Source organism: Pygocentrus nattereri, chromosome 10 (assembly GCF_015220715.1).
Source record: "Pygocentrus nattereri isolate fPygNat1 chromosome 10, fPygNat1.pri, whole genome shotgun sequence".
In the NCBI taxonomy this organism is placed as follows: Eukaryota; Metazoa; Chordata; class Actinopteri; order Characiformes; family Serrasalmidae; genus Pygocentrus; species Pygocentrus nattereri.
This window is the reverse complement of record NC_051220.1, coordinates 15,011,567-15,025,686: the sequence shown is the minus strand read 5'-3', so window position 1 is coordinate 15,025,686 and position 14,120 is coordinate 15,011,567. Positions and strand designations below refer to the sequence as shown.

General features: G+C 39.4%; 1 protein-coding gene across 3 annotated transcripts; it reads left to right on the top strand.

The window, feature by feature from the left end:
• The first annotated feature begins 2,062 nt into the window (after positions 1-2,062).
• LOC108436981 (HEAT repeat-containing protein 5A-like) lies at positions 2,063-10,948 on the top strand. Of its 3 annotated transcripts, XR_005130843.1 has the most exons (6): positions 2,063-2,206; positions 4,812-5,011; positions 5,406-5,514; positions 6,327-6,476; positions 8,300-8,349; positions 10,607-10,948. XR_005130843.1 is itself a non-coding variant. In XM_037542224.1 (5 exons), the coding sequence occupies exons 3-5, from the start codon at positions 5,479-5,481 to the stop codon at positions 10,646-10,648; spliced, it is 228 nt and encodes a 75-aa protein (XP_037398121.1). In that variant the 5' UTR covers positions 2,063-2,206; positions 4,816-5,011; positions 5,406-5,478; the 3' UTR covers positions 10,649-10,948. The 3 variants fall into 3 exon arrangements, 2 of the variants coding, with proteins under 2 accessions (XP_037398121.1, XP_037398120.1); XM_037542224.1 differs by lacking the exon at positions 8,300-8,349 and having other exon boundaries at positions 4,816-5,011; XM_037542223.1 differs by lacking the exon at positions 8,300-8,349.
• The last annotated feature ends 3,172 nt before the right edge of the window (positions 10,949-14,120 follow it).

Here is a 14,120-nt window from a genome sequence, read left to right as displayed (position 1 = left end):
CCAAAAGAAATCAGAGTAAGAGTTTACATGCACTAAGAAATCTGATTACTGAGCTGAAATCCAGCTCTTTATCAGATTTCTCAATCAGATTTCAAGACCTTCTCCAATCTAAGAAATAAGAATGTGCTGTAAATTTGGAATTTCATGGAAAAAAAAGTAACACCAGTAAATGTAAAAGCTCCAGCACAATTGAAATGCCAAGCCACATTCTGCACGTGTTAAAACAGTGTGGCTTCGTAGTAAAAGGCTGTGGGTACTAGACTGGCCTGCCTGCAGTCCAGACCTGTCTCCCACTGAAAATGTGTGGTGCATTATCCATCCATCCATCAATTTTCTAAGCCGCTTCTCCATCAGGGTCGCGGGGTGTGGCGCACTATGATCCCGGACGTTTGAGCGACTGATTTTGTTTTTATTTCTATTTTACACAACGTCCCAACTTCATTGGAATTGGGGTTGTAGATTTCATGTTGTCGAATGTTTAATTTGTAAGCTGTAGACATGCTGCAGTTTAATCACTGACCAATACTGTGCTGTATCTTTGTCCCTCTTGAGAAATCAAAGAAGTGTTCCTCCTGACCATGAGTGTACACATCCATTAATTCTCTCTGCCTGTTCTTTGTAAAGCCAATATCTGAGCTTGAGTTTCCTTCTATTTCAAGCAGTGCATCCTAAAAAACTACTAATCTTCTTCTAGCAGGTCAACCACCGACACCTCTGTCGTGAACGATGTGTATAGTTGTTTCCTGATGACACTGCTAAACCTATGAGGGTGTCTTGGCTGTGAATGGCAGCACATAGAATATACACATCAGAATATATGACATAATTGCAACTGAAATGGGGAAAGTGCCACAACAGTTTTAGTTCATTTGCCTTTAGGAAATATGTGCATTAGTTTGTGTTGCTACTGTTGAAGTCTGCATACACATGGTATTTTTCTGCCATGATGAGAAAACAGATTAAAGTTCTTGTATAGCATAAACTTAAACTTTGTATCACCTGTTACACATCTTTGCCCAGAACTTTAGTAGATTTGACCTCACTTTCCAACGATGTTCTGCATGGAAAATGTAGGTGATGAGAGGTGAAGCTCCATCAGTTGAAAGGCCTTTTGAATAGGTCTGTCATAATTTAAGACAGTGATGACCATGGCTACAACAGACTGCCTACCATGTTTTTTTTGTGCTCAATATAAAAAAATTCTGCCATCTGCACACTTACTGCCTCTTATAAAACTATGTAAAAGTGTACAATACATTAGGAGTAATGCTGCATATGAATGAAGCAAGCTACAAATCTCTAGCAAGTTATAAAAAGTGTACAGTACATTAATGAAATACTGCACATGGATGAATCTGCAATAAGTCTCCTCCAGCAAGTTATAAATTGCTCAAGTGAGGAGAATGTTTGGCAGAGTGCTCATTTATGAAGGAAATACGAATTCATATGAACTAACAATTGGACATATCCTAATTTATAGTGTTAAGCAAAGTCTCACATGACCAGTTTTCCAGTGTGTGGGATTCCTTACCTAGTAGCTCTGTGTCTTATGATCCAGCTGCATCTCACCCATCATTTGATTACTCATCATGTAAGAGAAAGAAACGTCATTACATCCACTCCTGTCTCCGGACTCACTGTCTGCCTCGTTGTTTCCTCCTAACTGTTACCTGTTTATTAATTTTGAACCACCCACTGGTGGTGTCTCTGTTCTGAGCGACTCTCTCGATCTTCTTTTGTACTTGTTAACCATATTTATCTTTTTATTCAGTTTATTGTCACTGCTGACACAAAATGTTGCAGTCTTTGTTCCAGCACTGGAACAGTTAAACGATAGTTTTTATATTGTACAAACTGTATGAGAATGGGCTGAAGTTGGAATAAAAAAGAAAATGAAGTCCTGCTCTGTTACAAAAAAAGTCGCACATTTATTCGCCCTGAGACTTTTCTCAGAAGACGATGAGGTTTGGGGGATTCCAGAGGATTCCCGTCACGCACAGCTCGAGGAATGAATCCTCTCCGGCAGATTTCCCCCTGGCGGTCATGCTGGGAGCGAGAGGCTTTCTCTGCTCGCTTTCTCTGCTCGCTTTCTCAGCTCTCTTGACGCAGCACAGCGGGTGTTGAATGTATGGTCAGTGCTAATCGCAACTGACTTAATATGTAAACAAACTTGTTTAGCTGGCTTATTTACTGTAATCTTCCACTGGTATGTATGAATTTTCGTTAGATAAAAGCAATTTTTTTCTTAGCGTGCTAGCTCGCTGCTATGTGGGCGTCTGAGGACGCAGCCATAGTGTTAGACACTTGCATGAAAACACGAACTGTTCTTACTAAATTTGAAAATTTTCCTTCGTTTGCTGGTTCATACGTGGCGTAAATAGGTTATGCTTTAACTTTTAACTTACTAGTGTAGCTTGTTAATGTTATAAAATTCTCCAGACAGACGAATTCTTGGTTGAACTGGTTGGTGAAAGAGTGTAGTAACTTAAGTTGGCTAGTTAACTAACACACCAGTGTCTTTACAGTCCCGGGCAGCTAACTAGAGATCTTTCTTTTCTCTTGACTGCCTGTAATGCTGCTGTAATCCTGGCGTTTGTAGAGGGTTGTTTTCTTTCATTCAGTCCTTCCCAGTGGGTTTCGTGTGTTAGCTAGCGCTAATACAGTAGTGCTGAAGCTGTGGTAGTGAGCTCGGCAGACTGCATTATTCATAGCTGCATCAGATAAGTTTACATTTTGATTGCTCAGACGGCCAATGTTTTAGGTCCCCTTACAGACTGTACTTCATGCTTTCAGAGGTGGGTCAGGGTTTTGCTTTGTATGTGAAACCAGAGATCAAGAGGATTTTAGACCCATGAGTATGACTGCAGCTTTATGCCCTAGGCAGTGTCTTTGACAGCTCAACTCCCTGATGTTTACAGAGAAAACCATTTATGGCAGAAATACTGGTCTGTTCTGATCATGGTTTCATCTAAATCAAGATCTATGTATCTATGGGTCTCTTACAGGGATGCACTGAGGGCCAGAAGCTTTGACTCAGCAGGTCTGAGGTCAGTTGGTGAGCTGTACAGGGAAGGAGGACAGAGCAGGGCCACAGTCTGCTGCTGAATGAGGATGCCTGTAGCCGCCTGGGAGAGCACCAGAGGGCTGAGTTTGTCTTTGAGTGGCTACATTTTCTGAAGAAGCTGCTCCCTGTTGCAGACAGGGTGAATAGACAATCAGGCTTGCCTGAACAATGAGCTTGCTGTTAGACAGAGTTGCAGAGTCTCTCGGTCTCCCTCAAACACCCAGAGACGAGAGAGAACAGCCTGTTTTGTTGTCTGTTTTTCTCTTTCTTCAAGCTTCTTTTTGCTTCAGGACCTTCTGCTCATCACGAAGACAGTTGTCTCTCAATTTGGCTGTGTGTGTGTGTGTGTGTGTGTGTGTGTGTGTGTGTGTGTTTATTTGTTTGTTTGAGATGGGGAATGAGTTTACTTGAATTATATCTTTTGTAATGCATATTCATTTCCCTTTTCATTGCAACATAATTTCTAGCCTTTTTTATGTCTGATGCAATTAGGGCCAGGACCTGACGGATGTGAGACTTGAAATACATTTATTATAGGCATAGATATCTCATCTTAAAACCTGTAGTGTTAGAGTGTAATGGTTGTAGATTCAGATTCTGTTGTACAGTTGCATTTGTTTATTCACTGACTTCAGCAACAACCCAGTGACAACAATTACAAGTAAATTCCAACACAGGTTTTCTGTTCTTTTCTATATACAAGGAAATGCATTTAAATTTCTGTTTGTCACAATCAGTGGGATGATACAAATGGTGCACATGGGTAAATGTATGACACATACTTAAGAATTTACTTTAAAACAACCACAACACAGTAATAGACATTTATTTTGCAGTCTCCTCAGTAGAGCCTGACCAATACAGAATTTTTAAGACCGATAGCGATTTTGACATTTGAGGATTTAAAAAAAAGCTGATATGTATATTTAATAGAATATTTAATATATATTTCCATTTATGCAGAATAAGTTAAACTCTATAGTTTAACCACTCATTAACTTTCCACTGATCAAATAGCAGTAAATAGCCTTGTGGATAATCTAATTTAACAGTAAAAAGTGTTGTAAGCTTCTGTAAGGTAGAGGTCTGCACTTTCTCATGATTCATGCTGGACCCACAGAACTAATTTTCAGTTTCATGTGCAGGAGCGGGCAGATAACCAGCCAACCAGCCCACTGCAAGCAGGAGTGGGATGAAGAATGCATGAAGAGAAATTCCACAAATTAATTAATAGGTTAAATAAAGTAGAATGATCACTAGAGCTTATATAAACAATACAAAATAACAATAAAAAATTTAAAATTAATGAAGTCTAAAGAGTTGTGAAGCAGCGATCACATGGACAACATGCACATTCTTTCATTTTAATAGGAGTGCGTCTTTAAGAACATGTTAGTTCTAGTGCTTTGAACTGACTCTGTAGCTTACATGGATAGTGGAGTCTTCAGCCTGATGGCCACCCTAGCCAACCAAAATGCCAAAAATAACCATTCTTGTTTTGTGTTTAGTGTAAATAAATGGTGTATGGTAAAGTTACTTCACAGTGACCCAGATGACCATGACCCATGTTATTTCAGTACAGAATAATGTATTTGTGATTAGACTCTCAAATATTGGATGGATGCGTGCGGGTGGGACCGGGCCAAAGCTATTTGTTTCCAGGCATTCCGGTGATATCCGCTCGCTGATTTATCAGTTAAGCTCTACTCTTCAGTAACAGCGTTGTGTTTGTGTGTGTGGGTGTAAGGCAGATGTGAAGCAGAATCAGAAGCGGCTGGTGGAGCAGCTGACGACCATTCTGATGGGCTCTCCAGGCCCCTCCACACGCTGGTTGTTGGCTCTGCTCTACCGGGTAGGTGACTCCTTCACCTCCAGCCTCACTGTGGACCATTGCAATGACATCATCCACAGCAAGGACGACTCACCCAGCTTCCTGCCCTCTCGACTGTAAGTACAATCTGTCGCCTCTTCCCACCCAGTCCTCATTATCCCATATGCACACACACACAAACTCTCTCAGGCATTCTCCCACACATCTGGCCTGCACTGAAAATGGGTTTCTGTGACACTTTCACTGCCTTGCCCTGATTTGTTGTCATCTGTGTGTCTTATTCTATAATTGGTCACCATTGCGCCTCACATGAATTTCAGAGTAGAAGAACAGACAAGAGGACGTACTGTATTTAAAGCAGTGAATCATGAAACATTGCTCAGGATTAAAAGCTGGTTACTGTAGCTATATTAGCATTCAACCACAAGGGCTTCCTGGATGTAAACATCATCTTAATGACACCTATTTAATTCAGTAGCATTAACAAATGAAACCTATTCATGCTTGCAGGGCGGCTGTGGCCTGACTGGGTGCAATGTATGAATAGTTGGGCCGCCTGCTCATCGACTCCTTTAAAGAGACCATGGCGAATCTTCTGAAAGCCTTGAAGGGAGCAGAGGTAAGAATATAAAAGGTTCCAGTTATAGTGCCTGGGACAGTTTGCAGATTTGTTTCAGCCCTAAAGTGAATGGCATTAAATACTTATGCGTAGAAGTTCTGCATAAAAGTTGAAACCACAGTCATTTAGAGTGCGTTTTGTTGCGAAATGGATTGTAGAGAAACTTATCAACTCTTTCTTTTAATAAAAACTTTATTAAGCTGCTTTTGGTAGCTGTCTTTTTTATGTCATTGCCAGATATAACTTTAAATTAATACTCATGGCTTTTTTCAGTTACTTTTAAGTCACCTGTCTATTAAGGACTTTGAGTTGCCACAGGTATGCCTTTTCTGAGATTTTATTTATAATGTTAATAATAGTAAAACAGCAATTTTACCACTGTAAGTTTGCTCTAGGTACCTTTTGCCTTTCAACATGCTGCATGTGTCTGTTCGCTATGAAATCACAGGCCCAAACTATTGTGAAGCAGTGTCACAGGCAGCGTATTTATAGCTTTCTGTGAGAGAAGCATTAAATACTTTGAACATCTGTTTCCTATCAGATTTCCTATTTCACATCAAACTCAGTTTATATCTTAACCATTTGATGATGCAAAAAATAAGTGGTCAAAATTAAATTATTTAAAATTTAAAATGATGTAGTGTTATGCAAAACCTGATCCCCAACATTTGTTGAAAGTATCTAGAACAAGAGGGAGTGGAATATAACTTTTAACACACACTGAGTTTTAAGTAATAAAACGTAAATAAAATCTCTTCGTGTATAGATAAAAAAATTTCAGAAAGTCATATTTTTTCTATATGTGTTTCTAGTCTCAAGGGCGCTATGAGATCATGCTATGTATAGAGAAGATTCTGAAAGGTTTGGGGGTGAGCGCAGTGCCCTGTCACAGAGACATCTTCAAAGCCACCCGCACCTGCCTCACTGACCGTTCTATGGCTGTTCGCTGTGCTGCCGCCAAGGTATTTTACCAGCTCGTCATCTCCAGTATCCTTAAATATGTACATCCGTTCACATTGATATTGTCATTGCATGACATTTCTATTTCATGTACTGTATGGATAATAATTAAAGTATTCCTGGTGAGTGCAGTTTCTTTGTCATTTTCCATGTAAACTGGATTAGAGCGATATATGTTGTCTCTGTGTTGTCAGTGCCTATTGGAGCTCCAGAGAGAAGATGTACACTGTGTGCACAATTATTAGGCAAGTCTTATTTTTGAGGATTATTTTTTTAATCACCAAATACAGTGCTCCTGGTTAATCCAAAATGTTAATAAACCTCAAACATGAATGTTTAAGAAAGTAAAACTGAGGTATTGGCTTTCTTAGGAGAATATCTAAATGTACACAATTATTGGGCAACTATTATTGTGCAGAATTATTACGCAGCTAAATGAAAAACACATTTTCCCATCTTACTTTTTTATTTTCATCTGTTCAAGTGAGAATTATAAACAAACAACTCAAAACTTTCCAATAAACATTTCTGACATAAAAAAAAAATCAGTGACCAATATAGCCACCCTTCTTTTCAGTAACAGCGATAAGCCTTCCAGTTTCGTCTATCAGTTTCTTGATCTGTTAACGATCAACTGTTTGTGCAGCAGCAACCACAGCCTCCCAGACACTGTTCAGAGAGGTGTATGGTTTTCCTTCACTGTAAATCTCCCGTTTAAGAATTGCCCACAAGTTCTCAATTGGGTTCAGGTCAGGTGAGGAAGGGGGCATGTCATAAGTTTTTCATCTTTAACGTCTTTACTGGCTGGCCATGCAGAGGAGTACTTGGATGCATGTGAGCATTGTCCTGCATAAAAATCATTCTCTTTTTGAAAGATGCAGATTCTTCTTGTACCACTGCTTAAAGAAAGTGTCTTCTAAAAGCTTGCAGTAGATTTGGGAGTTGATTTTGAGCCCATCTTCAACCCGAAAAGATCCAACCAGCTCATCTTTAATAATACCAGCCCACACCAGTACCCCACCTTCACCTCAACTCAAAGTGGAGCTCTGTGCCCGTTACTGATCCAGCCACGGCCCATCCATCTGGGTCAAGAGTCACTCTCATTTCATCAGTCCATAAAACCTTTTGAAAAATCTTTCTTCAGATATTTCTTGGACCAGTCTAGACTCTTCAGCTTATGTGTCTTGTTCAGTGGTGGTCGGGTTTCAGCCTTCCTTACCCTGGTGATGTCTCTGAGCACTGAACATCTTGTACTACTTGGTACTCCAGGTAGGTTGCAGTTCTGGAATATGATAGAACTGGAAGATAATGGGTTCCTGGTAGCTTCACGCTATATTCTTCTCAAATCCTTGGCAGTTAATTTGTGTCTTTTTTTTTCTCAACACGTTTCTTCAACAATCTGCAACAAAACATTTGTTGGTTCTGTGATCACGCCCCAATATCTTAGGAATTTCAAGAATGCTGCATCCCTCTGAGAGACTTAGTAATTTTTTACTTTTCAGAGTCAGTTAAATCTCTTTTTTTGGCCCATTTTGCCTTATAATTATGCACACCTTGATATAGGGTGTTGACCTCCTTAGGCCACACCCTCCCTCATTACACAGGTACACATCACCTGCTATGCTTAAATCCATTAAGCATTCAAGTTTATCCAGCTTGGAGTTAGAAAATATGCCTAAAAATGATAATATGGTCTAAATACTCACTTGCCTAATAATGGTGCACACAGTGTATTCCTGTCGTCCACTGAGCTGGAGCATGTAGCCTCGCTCTGTTATAGGACCTTTGAGGGCTCTGATTATGATGTATGCATTGCTGTTTCCAGACTGCTGGGCACCTTGTTACTCTCTTCGCTCGAGCCTAAACAAGCCATAGGTAGGTTGAGTTTATTAGTAACGCCTTACCTAGTTGTCTTTTGATTTTCAAGCAATTATAGTTTGGGCAAACAGAGCCTTTGTTATGTTAAGTGCTCTCTCGTTATGTTTCAAATAGCCAAAAACGCAGCCAAAAAACCAAACGCAAATATTCTAGCAAACCAAATAACCATGTAAAGTTGTCATAGAACTTATTCACCATTTTTACACCTGCTGTATTGGTATCACTGTATTGGTATCGGTGATGCCGATACCGATATCTATGATATCTACTAACACCACAAAGCAATTTCTGATGTGTGCATGTGAGCCAGTAGATAGGCAGTGTGGGAAAACAAGCGCCAGTAAAAATGCTAATGGAAGATTAACGGCAGTTTTAGACATGAAGAGCACACTTTCTTGAACAGCTGAGCTGCTTCTTTCAATAATTACTCGTCTCCCTCTGTGTTGTCGCTTGCCGTCTGAGGTCTGAGTTAATGCTACTGACAGAGCAGAAGGAACCACCAGACTCACAGCATAATGATTTAGACCTTTAGTCTCAATTTACCCATTAGCATAGCAGCCCGCTAATCGGTCCTATGTGTCCACTAGCTCTGCTTGCATTGCGCCTCCATTGGCCATCACTCAGCAACGTGATCTCACAGCCCGTCGCTCTTAACAAAGCCAGAAAGAACAGTTAGAGTTGCTGATATTAACAGCATGAACAATGGTGGTGTTTACTGAATTGACACTCAGAGATGCAGCATAAGTAAACAAGACGCACAGATAAGACAAGTGACTTGAGAAATTTGGATGTGAAACAGGAATCAGCTCCGTTTTTGAGCCACAGAAGCTGCTGTGTGCTGATTTGTAAACACAGTTTTATCTGTATGCTGTTCAGGTCTGTTTTCAACTGTTTTGTGCAATAAAGATATTTAATGTTTATTAACATAAAATTGTTAATTAGTAATAAGAACCTTGTTTATTATATTCTAGTAAATGCTAAATATGTACAGTAAATGAACATAAGAATGTTTTAAATATAAGCCAACAAGAAAATGCCATCTAGCCAAGCCAAAAGTGTTTTATTTGTGATGCAGAACATAGCTTTTACCAGAATAAATTTTTTACACATATAATTGTATAAATATCAGGACTTGTGCATTCTATAGGACTTCTAGGATAGAGTTAGTATCAGTATCAGTACTCTAATGGCTGATACTGAAGGATCAGGTATCAGTATCAGAAGGGGAAAAAGTGGTATCGGTGCATCTCTACCTACAACCTGTTAGACTGGCTCTTTGTAGCTTCACTATACCTATCCAGGTCTCATTGGTGAGCTTAAGGCCACTGCCAGGATTAGGGATGGGGTGATTCCACTTTTTCTTTTCCAAAAGTGATACTGACATTGAAACCTTGAATATTGTCTGATACCAATCAGATACTTGTTTTTAAAAACCACTAAGGTTTAAGCACTTCTCTTTGCCGACGTCCACATCACAGTTGGTCTTTTTGTGACATTGCAATGGCTAAAGTACACTAAATTTTACATGTGCAATTTTTGAATAATTGTTATTCTAACATTTGGCACCTTGAAAGTACAAACTGGAGATGCTTAACATCTGAGTGTCATAGTCAAACAATAATAAGCATTACTTGAAATTCTCTTCTTATGATAGACTAAATTTACATTGACAAACTAATCAGGTTGCTGAAAGTTGGTCACAAGTATGTGCCACAATCCATGTGCTAAAATAAAACATGTCTTTGTTATTACTTTATTGCTTGTCTAACAAAAAAGATATGAATGTCTGTCAAGAGCTGTGGTGTGCTGTCAGAAAAAAAGGAACACATGCTCTAATGTTGATTTGGTTCAGACCATTGTAAAGGTGTATTCCCACCATCAGCAAACTGAACCAAGGTTTACTTGGAAGTGGACCCAGACATAAATTTTCAGTTGTTCAGTGTTGACCTGAGTGGAGTTGTTCATACCTGTCAAAACAGACTGAGCTAAAGAAAACAATCAATAGGTCTGAACAAGGTGTGAAAGCACCCTAAAAGTAAACATGCAACTACCTCATGGAAGAAATACACTGATAGCATCACATCACACAGACTAAGCGTATACTCTTTAAGGCTAGATTTCTTACAGTGACTGGGTGGAATTTTTTTTTCCCCCTTCAAAATATGAAGTGTAATATGAAAATATGACTTCCTTTTTTTTTTTTATTGCTTATCCTCATTCTTTCTGCATTTCTGTTTCTTGTCTCCTCCTCCAGCCCCCAGGCCAGGCTCCAGGCGGAGCTGTCTGGAAGAGGTGATGAATCTGGTGTCCAGTGGCTTCTTACGAGGGTGTGCAGGCTTCCTGCATGCCAGTGGGGATCTACTGAAAGGCACGAACTCCGTGAGCCGAGATGTGCGCGTGGGCATCACACAGGTTGCTTTCTATCTCTGACCTTGAACCTCATATTCAGTCAGAGGAATATATGACAGCAAGACACTGTTAGTAGCATGATAGTAAAATGTCTAAAGAGTGTCATGTCATGTTAATTGTACAACCCCAATTCCAACGAAGTTGGGACGTTGTGTAAAACATAAATAAAATTTTTTCATTTGACAAAGACTAAGCCTCATGCTTTGCTGTTCCCTTGGTTCCCCCAATCATTTAAGAATTTGGGAGCGTGAAGTGTTGAGAGACTATGCGATGACATGTTCAGAAGCATCAGCAGGTCTTACTGAGATACTGCTGCTTGTGGTGATGGTTTAAAAAAAAAAAAAAAGCGGCACTTTTTCTTCTGGCAGTTTTGAGATTGTGCCTAACTCAGAGCAAACAAAGTGGTCCCTAATCACACAGTTCAGTAAATATTGAGGTTTTAATTTGGCCACAAAACTGTAATTAATCTAACAAACTTTACCATACCATGCTGTGGTGCCACTTAGCCTGATTGTATGAGGCATCGGTGTTTTTCCGAAGACCTAAAGATGTCTTGTCTGATGTCTGAAACCTGGCAGTGTAGTGTGAGGATGTCCTAAGATGTACACTGTACAATAGGTGGCTGTTTGTACAGGCATGATGTCTGCCAGCAGCAGTAAGTATGTTCAGCCATGTTTACCAAGCAGTGAAAGAAACACCAGTGTTGCTGGATGTTTTAAATGTTGTGTTCACTCACTGTCCACTCTCTCACACTCTTAGACAGTCCCTCCTTGTTGGTCCACCTTGTAGTCAGACATAGTAGCTCAACTGTTGCTAACACATTTATGTCATCCTCTAATCCTTCATCAGGACACTGTTGGCTGAATATTTTGGTTGGTGAACTATTCTCTGTCCAGCAGTGACACTGAGGTGTTTAAAAATTCCTGCAGCACTGTCTGACCCACTCATACCAACACAACACACTGCAGTGCTGAGAATGATGCACCACCCAAATAATACCTGCTCTGTGGTGGTCCTGTGGGGGTCCTAATTAACGGGGTAAAAGGGAGCTAGCAAAGTATACAGAGAAACAGATGGACTACAGTCTCAAATGTTAGAACTTCACAGTGCTCCTATATAGTAAGTGGAGCTGATAAAATGGTTAGTGAGTGTAGATACAAGGAGGTGTTTTATACATGTGTGATACTATACATGTGTGACTATTGTGCTGACATCAGTGTTTTTGCTTTGTTTTATTTGTTTTTTTTTTTTTTATTACTTTGAGCAAAGTTGGTGATTTTTGCAGATACTCTAGTTGCACATCTTTATTCATCTGGACACGTTTGTTTCTAACATACTAGACTTGCCAAATGCACGTTTGCCTATGTAATGCTTCTTTAAATGTTCATTGTAAGGTAGATAACAATATATAAAATATCTGTGACATTTTGGGACATTTTTTACATGAAAATATTTCTCTCTCTTCTTCTGATGCTGCATCTCAGTGACCTCTCACCTTTTGTGAGGTTTTGTTTTTTATTGGAACATTGTCGATAGAATATATAAATCTGTAAGCATCTATAAACCTGAAATTTTGTTGGATTTTGAGAATGAAATAGCCTATAACAAGTGTGTCCAGTCTTATCTGCAAGCAGCCAGTGTGGCTGCAGGTTTTCATAGTAGTAAAGCAGGAGCACACATGGTCAGTTGTTTAATGACTGAGACTGACTGATTAAACGAATGGAATCTGGTGTGCCTTTCTTGTGTGGATTGAAAATCTGCACCCACACCAGTCCTTTGCGCATAAGATCGGATTCACTCTTGGAAAATCTTCATCCAGAAATTTTAATTGTGTACCTTGAAAATTATTTGATAATGAGATTCTGGGTGACAGAAAAGAGTGCCAATTTCCTGAGAGAATTCCTAAAAAGGAGACCAAATATTCTTAGTTTTTCTCTGCATGTTTCCTGTATTATGTGAATATGAAGAAATTGTTTGGGTGTGAGGACCTGCAGCTAGAGCACTTCTGACTACTGATGTAATTCTTTGCCTAAAAGCATCTGTCTGCTTTTTAATGGAGGTGTCTAAGTGTGGTCAGGGTGATGGATTAGGAAAAGAAAGGGAGCCTACAGCACTGATTCACACCATCAGCTGTGCTCCCATTACCAGGTTGCTAAATAGAGAGAGAGTTGCCAGTTTGTTAATTCTTTTTTTTTTAATCATTCTCTTTATTGGGTTGACAGGATAGAAAAACAATACAGGGCAGAGATTGATTACAGTACTTTTTTTCTTTTTCCCATTAACCACCTATCCCACCCACTATCTCTCACCCACCCACACCAGCCCTCACCCACCCTGTCACTTATCGCCCACATTCATAACAAAACGTTACTATAGAAGAAGGGGGGGAAATAAATAAATAAATACAAAATAAATTTTAAAATGGTAAAATAAATAAATAAAATAATAACTAAAATAATTAAATAAACAAAATTACTGTGATCCACCTGGGACATCAGATTGCCTGAACTCTGAGAAAAAAGAAAAAAAGGGGGCCCAGATATGAGTGAATTTACGTGTTTTACCTTTAAGAGTGTGTCTAATTTTTTCCAAATAGATAAATGAAGGTGGAGTGGAGCTTTTCCACTGCATCAGAATAAGACGTCTAGCTAAAAGAGCACAAAAAGCAAAGACATCAGAGTAAACAGCTGGAACATTAGAGTCTTTAGGTGATACACCAAACGTTGCAATCAAGGGACAAGGTTCAATTTTCGATTCCAATATAAAGGAGAAGCAGTCAAATATAGAATGCCAGAAAGGTTTCAGAGCAGGGCAGAGCCAGAACATATGTAATAACGTGGCAGGAGCTTGAGAACATCGGTCACAAAGATTATCTATATTTGGGTTAATCTTAGAAAGTCTAACCTTTGTCCAGTATACTCTATGAACCAGCTTAAGCTGAATAAGGTTGTGTCTAGCACAGATTGAGGAAAAATTTATGCGTCGGATTATCTTGTCCCATTCTTCATCCTCAAAAGTTAATTGTAGTTCCTGTTCCCACTGTTGTTTAAGAAGGGATCTATGGGCGGGGACTAAAGCAAATAGCATGTTATATACTTTAGAGATAATACTTCTAGCATTAGCATCAATTTCCAGAATATCATCAAGGGGTGACTTTGGGGGATTGTTAGGAAAGTCCGCAAAAGCATTTCTAACATAATTACGAATCTGTAAGAATCTAAAAAAATTAGATTTGAGAAGAGGGAATTTGGTGCAGAGCTGTGTGAAATTGCAGAATGTGTCATCAAGAAATAGGTCCTGAATCTTCTTGATACGAGCTTTATGCCAATTAAGAAAGGCAAAATCTATAGTCGAAGGTG